Consider the following 9,238-nt stretch of genomic DNA (forward strand, 5'->3'; position numbering starts at 1 on the left):
TGTACTCGTATCCTCTATTTTAAAAACTCCGGAGATACTCTCTATTCAAATCTTTTGAAGATGTGAAGACCCCGAAGCACCGTTCCTTAACAAATGTATCTTCATAAGAATTAATATTAACAAATGTATCTTGATAAGAATTAATATAACAAATGTTCCTCCCAAAAGCACCCAAAGAACAACTGATACAACTTCATTCTTGAATATACTTCAATTATGTATCAACTGATAATAGAAATTAATATTGTCATAAGAAACAAAGTTGATTGTATAAGAAATACCTCTCTAAGTCATGGTCATATAAAATAGAGTTGTCTCCACTAGTACGATAAAGGGGTAGGCCAAGTCTACCAATTAATCTTTCTCAAAAAAAAAAAAAAAAAAAAAATTATGAATGAAAATTAATGGTGCCAAGGGATTCTCAGTTATTCACCATGCAATCTGTTGAATCATTAGTTTAGTAGCTTGATGAGTTATATCAGTCATTGGAAGAGAAGGAACAACAAAAGCCACAAATACCAAAATATTCTCCTCTTTCCTCCAACAAAGCATTAATTGTGTTTTAATTCCTTTCAATGACATGTACATGTACATGCCACATATTACAAGCAATGCCACATTGTTTGCCAACTCACATGGGTAGACTACCTAGTGGGTGAATTAAGTTTTCTCCAAAATTTACATATAAAAGTTAAATTTGCACAAATATTATTGCAAATTGAAGGGAATTTTTGTAAAAATTTGATATTAATTGTTGTTGAAAAAAACAAATAGGGTGAGTATTTTGAGATTACAATTTGTACATAAAGGACTATCAAAAAGGTACGAAGAGAGGATGACGGAAGGATTATACGTGCATATCACGGGATCTTACATAGTAATTCACTTAATTTCTCCGCATAAAAAATTGACACTTTTCTTAGTTTAACAAGTACTTGCAAATTGCAATACTAGCATTCTCCAAATGATGGGCCCCATGTCAGAATTTGAACGTATTGATGCCTTGATGGCTCAAATGGCAAATAGACGGGCAGGTGGGATTAGAATTTTTATTTATTTATTTTTTTACGAAAATACGTCGTTTTTGTTTGATTTAATTTAATTTCTTTTTCTGCCTCTCATTTTTATGTGATTGATCAAAGAAAAGTAAAAGGAGATCGCAAACTTTGCAGAAATAAAATAAGAGGAAGAACAACCCAATTATAAAAATTCAAAGAAAAATTAGCTTCTGTAACTTCTGGTCAACTATTTTCCATTTTTTTTTTCTTGTAACGAAGTTCATTATTTAGATTTTCTCAAAAATTTTGAGCTGGGTTTGTAAGATTTCGATCATAATCCCAACAAATTGATTTGGTTTTTTTGGAAATTTGGGTTGCTTAGGGTGTGGGATTGAATTATTAGAGAAGAAGCTGAAATTTAATCTGGGGTTTGTGTATTTTAGAGGATCATGATACATGGTCAATCAAAATCGTTGTTGTTTTGATTATTATTGTGGTTGTTGTTGTTTTGGGAAGCAATGTATAGCAGTAATTTGAAGGGGGTGATATTGGCATGTGTGTCAAGTGCCTTCATTGGGTCTAGTTTCATCATCAAGAAGAAGGGTCTTAAGCGGGCCGGTGTCGCGGGCCCTCGGGCTGGTGATTTTCTCTACTATGTGATTATATTGGTCAATTTGATAAATACCCTTTTCAGCATTTTACCTAATTATGCCTAAAATGTGTGTTAATTGTGTTTTGTTTGATTAATTTTAGGAAATGGTGGGTATGGCTACTTGATGGAGCCCCTTTGGTGGGTGGGAATGGGCACTAGTAAGCCACTCTTCCTTTATATTATTAATTTATTATTGTTCAATGTTGTTAATTTGTCGAATTTGGTTTTGTGCTGTTGAATTTGTGAAAAAGGACATTCTAAAGGTGGTATGATGATGGCATTGTTGAACACAAGCTACCAATTTGTGTTCTTTATTGTATGGAACTAAGGATTGGATTGTTTCGAGTGCGTTTTCATTTGTAGGCATAGATAGTACAATGTTATCATGCGATTCATGTCACATTGATTATGGAATGGAATTGATTGTTATGTTGTTCGATTATGTGCATTTAATAATTTTGTTGGCGTTAAGTTTAAGTTCCTAGAGTTTTTTGCAACTTCGAATTGCAAGTAATCACTTATAGTTCCTATATTATAAACTTAAAAAAAAAACCATTTGGTTATGCTGTTCAATTTGTTGTAATTTAATTATAATGCTGTAGTTATTGTTGTGTCTGTTTCCACAAACCAAATTCAATTAATTTTGTGTTTAGAAGTGTTCTTTGGGGAAAATTGGTGATTGTTGGAGAAATAACCAATCTGCAGATGGCTTTTTGTTTTGTTTCCCAAGTTTCAATGTACTCATTTCTGCATTTTGGGGTTTATATTTGGGCAGTGATTGTTGGAGAAATTGCTAATTTTGTTGCTTACATTTATGCACCCGCTGTGCTGGTGACACCACTTGGTGCATTGAGTATAATTGTTAGGTAAGTTTAAGCTGAATGTGCTGGTAATTCATCTGTTTTTCTATCCATTGCAATACAATTGTGTTTGAACTATTGCAACTGATTTTGGGAATTGGTTCAGTGCGGTGCTGGCCCATTGTATATTAGACGAAAAACTGCAGAAGATGGGGATGCTTGGGTGTCTTCTCTGCATAGTAGGCTCTGTTGTCATTGTGCTTCATGCACCAGGGGAACGTTCAATGGATTCTGTTGATGAGATATGGGCATTAGCTATTCAGCCAGGTCTGTTCATATATTCAAACATCCACATTTATGATCTTTAGAGCGTCATGATTAATTTTTGCTTATGATTGTCCACACAGCATTTTTGTTATATACGGCATCAATTGTAGCCGTGGCATTGGTACTGATCATGTATTGTGCTCCTCGATATGGTCAAACCAATATATTGATTTATATAGGCATATGTTCGATTATTGGATCTCTGACAGTAAGTATATTGCTTTGTAGTGTGTAACTTTGGTGTTTGTACGCTACATCTATTTTACTATATCTAAGCTCTTCAGTTCATATTATGTCGTGTACTTTGCAGGTAATGAGTGTGAAGGCCATTGGTATTGCAATCAAACTTACTTTGGATGGAGCTAATCAATTCAAATACTTACATGCATGGATTTTTGCGATGGTTTCAGTTACATGTATCATTATACAGTTAAATTATCTCAACATGGTAGGCATTCCTTCAAAATCAGTAGAAATTTTATGAAGCATCTTCCTATTTAGTTATTTAGTTTCTGTGAGCACCTGGCCTCCTCAAGGAGAGCCATTGTTCGCATTTATGTGATGTTAGACACAATTTGAATGTTACTAAAATCCCCCTACATTGTTACAAAAAAGCTCTATCCCTCACCCTGAACTTGATACATCGTTTAAAGGAAAAATGGGGATGGGGGAGTGCCTAACACTGCAGCCGTATGCCTTCTGGGCAAAGGAATCTGAATATCTTCCCTTCTTTTCATACCTTCTTTCTTTGAAATTGGCATTTTAGTCATCCCTTAAGTTAACCCAAGTTGATTGCATCTTATTGGATTCTCTGTATCCTCCCTTCCCCTCGACCTTTGGGTGAAATCGAAAGATAACTGATACTTTGTGGCTTTGTGCTAGAAACCCCCTTCCCAAAATGATTATTCAGAAAGTGAAGATGTACGTCTTGCTTAGAAATGTAGAATGCTATGTGGACCCAAGGACTCCCCTATAGGTAATCTATGTGTTCAAGCAAAAATTTACCCACCACCGAGTTTTTTCAAGCAAAAATAGGCATGAGAGAGATATGTGGTCATGGATAAATCTATGTGTTCAAGCAAAAATTTGCCCACCACCAAGTTTTTCCATGCAAAAATTTTCCTGGCCACATCTCTCTCTCATGCTGTATTTATCCATGACCATGTACTTAAAAAATCCATCTATCCCATATTTACATGGAGTCGCAGTGTTGAACCTGTTGATATTGATGCTGAGTTGTGAGTAGCTGCAAAAGGATGCTTTTTTATTTTGTTTAAATAATGGGGAAATGAAAGTACTAGCTTGATTTTGTAAATATTTTTGATGAGTTCAGTTGTATTTTTCCGTACTGAAATCCTGCTAGTGTAGATTTCTAAAAACATCGAAGTATCAAACATTTTTGTGCTCTGCAGATCCACTACTATCTTGAAATTCCATGATTACTACAGTAACAGATGTAGAACAGTCGTATACTATGATTGTTATTTCATTCAAATGTCACTAATTCATTTTAGAACCTGGCTCACTTCAGACAGCCAATACCTATTCATTGTTAATCTGATTTCCACTGGAAATAATTACAGGCACTTGATACATTCAATACGGCATTGGTCTCTCCTATCTATTATGCACTGTTCACATCATTTACGATTCTTGCTAGTGCAATTATGTTCCAGGTATGTCCTTTGTACTTTCATTAGCCTATATTTAATACTTCCTCCGTTTTTATTTAGTTGCAACACACCCCTTTGACACGCATGTTAAGGAAGATATTAGACTAGACAAACGGATAAATTAATTTACAAAATTTTAACACCTATAAGAAGAAAGGGATAAGTTACTACAGTTTAAATTTCATAGTTTAATTCATTTGTTTACCTAGTTTAATCACCTCATTGATAAGCGTGATAAAAGTTGTGTTGCAAGTATAAAAAAACAGAGGAAGTACATGCAGACTTGCTTGTTCAAAGATGCATCGATTATATCATGTCATTCTTAATTTGGCTCCGATCTATAGGATTATTATGGTCAAAGTATAAGCAGCATTGCATCCGAGCTTTGTGGATTTATCACTGTGCTATCAGGAACTGCAATCTTACATAGTACAAGAGAGCCTGATCAGCCGTTCATTACAGGTATGGTTTTTCTGTTTTATTTGATGTTGGTGTTTAATTCTGTTGTATGAGTGCTGAAAATTTTATGATAACCAATTGAAGTGTAAGAAACAAAATGTTTATAATTTATTTCATTGCTACTTATCAATATAGGAGGAATCACGGTATTTCAGCTGTAGTCTGTAGAGTACATGAAAGTTTATAATAAGGCATTTTGTCTTGGAACTTGATCCTTATAATATTTTTTGAGAAATTATGTAACTATAAAACCATTGACAGCCGATATTTATAAACTCGGAAGACTTCTGTGCACCTGAGTCCTGAGGACAGTGTCATATGAAAAGTGGTACAGAAACAGTAGTGCTAACAGTACATATTTCAAAAGTGTATCAAATCTACTGAAAGTGTTATTAAAAACTACTTTATAGCTATTTCCTGTGCAGGTAGATCATTATTATTCATGAGAGAAACTTTGTAATTTTCTCCATATTGGTGGTGGCTTAGTTATGAACTTAATGTCTATGTGCTCTCAGTTTTGGGTGCCCACTTTACTTTAAGTGTAAAGGGTAATTTGTTTCGAGATAATGGGCAAGTTATTAAATAACATTAATTAATTATTGGTTAAGTTTATAGTTCTGCCAAACATAGTTTGTTGGTTACACCAGAATATTCAATTGCTGACCTGTTCTTGGTTAAATTGTGAAGTTAAGGGTTCCTTGTTAATGAAACATAAGTTATTTATTCCAGAATTTTTCGTTTAAATGATTCTTCAGTGTATCTTTGCCTTGGAACAGAACATTTAGTAAGATTTCAAGTGTTCTTCCATGGCCATTGAATGAGTCACTTATCCTTCATCTCTAATTCTCTATCATTAAACTTATATGAAAGTAAAATGAGTTTTACAATGGACCAGGGCTAGTTGACACTAATGTAACATTTGCATTGTCCCTAAAAGCAATGTGTCAAACAATTAGTACCATAATAATACATGAGCATAGTGTCGAGGTTTCATGATAGTATATATGCAATTTCATGTAAGCTGTAGTGCTGTACTATTGTCTCAGGCCTCAGGGTATCTCGGTTCATAGAAGAGTGAGCAATGCAAACTTCATAGGGACCTATTAGGCTGCATATGATAGCTGCCCCTACTTGTTCAATTATAAAAATTTGAAAGGATTAGCTGGAGTTAGGTCAGAAAAAATGTTTTAAAGTTGAAATCAGTTTTATCAAGAAATAAGATATAAATAAAAAAGGTTAAAAAAAAACCCTTAATTTACAATTCTAACTAATTATTTGGGGTGAACTAATTATTGATGGGCCTATAGAAGCCTTATCCTACTTGTTGAATGTTGGAGGATTGTGGTGTCCTATAGAACTGGTGCAATCAAATGATTGATAGAGGAAGAAAGGGTTGCAAAATGAGCATAGGAAGGGGATTAATTAAGTAAGGGGAGGGAATCAGGGAAAAGGAGGGAAAAAAGTGCGGTCTCAGTAGATGCTCCTCTGGCAGCAAGGTGGTTTTGTTGCTGAAATTCAATTTGCAATAGTGAACCACCTGCCCATCTTTTTTTGACCCTTTTTTTTATTTTTTATTTTTATTTTTTTATTTTAATATATAGTTTTTATACCTGAAAAGAAGTTGCATAAGATCCTAAGCGGGCATTGTGTGTGGAATACTCACTTCATCCCACATTAGTTTTGACACGTATCAATGCACATAGTTTAGGTGATAATTTTTGGAGAAGTTGATGTGAAAGGAGACAATGGAGCATTATTTTATCAAAAAAATAGATTTGATAAAGGATAAGTGGGTTGTTCTTATAGTGAATTTAAGAAAGTGTGAAACCCTAGCTGTTTAGTAGTGGAAAGAGAGAAATGTCACTCCATTAAAAAAAAAGAAAAAGAGTTATTTCCTAAACTAGAAGAAAGAACACTAGTTTGAGACAAATGAAGAAGGAAAGTGTACTAATCTGGAATGGGTGAGTAGCGGCTTGTAAGCTGTAGCCAGTAGTGATGGCATGGTATTGGTTGAGTGTAGCCTGAATGATAAAGGTACACTAAGTGAGTGAAAGAAAAAAAGTTAAATTAAATAATTCTTCTGGACATTGATCCTGGTATCTCAAGGTGGTTTGATTTTAACTATAGTTTGATTTAAGTTATTACTTCATTTTAGTGTACGTAAAGGAGTGTTTGGTTTGATGTAAAATGTTATCATGAAAAATGATTTTCCCATTTGCGCTCATTTTCCTTTGTTTGATTTGGGAAGGGGTGGAAAACAAATTTCCAAATGGTGGAAAACATTTTCCTTTACAAGAGAAGGGAAACCACCTTTCTTCCCTCGTTTTTTTTTTTCCTTTCCTCTTATCCATTCTCACCTTTCCACTCCCATTTATATTCGTGTATAACTTTTCTTGTAAGGAAATAAACTAAAGGAAAACTAATTTGCTAATGTTCCTTGAAAAAATGTATTCCATGAAGTCATTTTTCATTCAAAATGTTTTTCGTCAAACCAAACAGAGCCTTAGTGAGTCGTGTGATCCATATATGTTCAATAGTGTTGGGAATGGGTGTATTTTTTCTTGGAATAATATGCTCAAAATCTGGCTACTACACTCTAGCCAGTTGCTTTAGTTGAGTGATACCAAATTTTGTGAACATGTATACTTTCAAAGTCCAGTTTTGACTATTACAGTATGAGCTGAATAGTTAATTGTAATTTTTCTTCCCTTCTTTAATGTTTGAGGCGCTGTAATACCGTGTTAAAGTGATACATGGGGTATCCATGAATGAAAGAGAGGGACTACACTGAAATTATGAATACAGTTATATATGGGTATCCATCTTTCGTAAGATAAAAACAGGGGATTCTATTTGAGTTTGACTTGGGTAGTCTATTTTCTTATCTGCCTTTTGTCTAACTTGTTAGTTTCTCTCTTTTCCTTTTGATGCTCAATCTGCCCATGGCCTCGGCTTATAACTGAGATGATGTAGTCACGTTATTTTCCTCTTACCCAAAACTGAATAGAAAACTGAAAACTCAAATGCATATGTTGATGTAATTAGTTGTTAGTTTCCTACTCTAAAGAATTAATTATAATTGCATATACCTTTTGGATTTGTTTTTCCCTACCCCTGTGATTTCTCTTGTGCATCAAGATAGCTCTTTTATGAAAACAATAAGGCTTTTGTTATCCCAAGAATCGATGAACTTGAAGAATATATTCTTTCTGTACAACAGTAATGTTAAACACAATATAGGCCTTTTACAAAACTGGATCTAGTGACTGATGAAATTCGTTGACACAATTTGACTCGGTAGATTTGGTCCCTTTATAAGTTATTTGTTTAATGTTTCTTGATATTCTAGTAATGCTTGGAATAATCTTCCCTTCACTTCCTTATTGTCATTACTTAACACCTTGTTTTTTACTGTCTCAGATTTATATACGCCACTCTCTCCAAAAGTATCATGGCATCTGCAAAGTAATGGAGAGCTCTGGAAGCAAAGGGATGAAGATGATCCACCTTCTAACCGTATCTCAATCATCCGCCAAGATTACTTCAATTAGGTTGAATGTTGCTGAAAAACGTTTTGCATTTACGGGTTGTCCCACCCCTCAGAGATGCAGCTTCTCTTTACAGGAAGCCTAACGCGTGATTTTGGAGAACCTCCGACGAGGCATGTAATGCAGTTTGATGATATACATGCTTGTGCCAGTTGTATAAGATGCAGAGCTATGCATATTGGTTTGAGCTCAAATTTTTTCACAAGCTGCACCTCTCGGCGGGTCAATGTATTCTCTCTTGTGCAAATAGCTCACTAACTAATTATTTATACTGTTTAATTATGGCTTGTCCACCAATTTAGCGTTAGTCCATGGTGGTATGTCCTTGTAAAATTTTACTGTGCTATATTTTGGGGTAGAAGCAAAAGTTTACCCCTTTATTCTTTCTACAAACCGTTTTTGGTGCATATTGTACTTTAAGTAACACAACCAAATTTATTGGCATAGTAAATAATTAATTTGATGTGAGGAACTTCAATAGATGAATTTTGGACAACTTTCCATGATATCCTTACTTCAACTTTATAATTATTTATTTGAGAGTGAGGGATAACTCAAATGGTAAGAGTCCTCTTTTCTACTATAAGAGATTTTGAGATCCATTCTTATCACTTATACTTATGGCTCTCTAAACACTCAAACAAAAAACAAGTTTATAATGACTCATTTCAATTAAATAATCACACTTGTTTTTAAAACATCGACCCACAAATATTTCATTGAGCATCACTTTACACCACCAAAGTTAAGGTCTTTTTTTTTTTTGACACACCAAAGTTAA

General features: G+C 34.2%; 1 protein-coding gene across 1 annotated transcript; it reads left to right on the plus strand.

Moving 5' to 3' along the window:
* Nucleotides 1-1,087: 1,087 nt before the first annotated feature.
* On the plus strand, nucleotides 1,088-8,925 carry LOC145626767 (putative magnesium transporter NIPA6). The gene is made up of 9 exons (XM_081679245.1): nucleotides 1,088-1,637; nucleotides 1,752-1,808; nucleotides 2,426-2,516; nucleotides 2,617-2,777; nucleotides 2,858-2,985; nucleotides 3,088-3,225; nucleotides 4,361-4,453; nucleotides 4,795-4,912; nucleotides 8,330-8,925. Exons 1-9 carry the CDS (start codon nucleotides 1,517-1,519, stop codon nucleotides 8,458-8,460), a joined length of 1,038 nt encoding a protein of 345 aa, XP_081535371.1. The 5' UTR covers nucleotides 1,088-1,516; the 3' UTR covers nucleotides 8,461-8,925.
* The last annotated feature ends 313 nt before the right edge of the window (nucleotides 8,926-9,238 follow it).

This window comes from Chenopodium album, chromosome 4 (assembly GCF_948465745.1).
Source record: "Chenopodium album chromosome 4, dcCheAlbu1.1, whole genome shotgun sequence".
Taxonomy (NCBI): Eukaryota; Viridiplantae; Streptophyta; class Magnoliopsida; order Caryophyllales; family Amaranthaceae; genus Chenopodium; species Chenopodium album.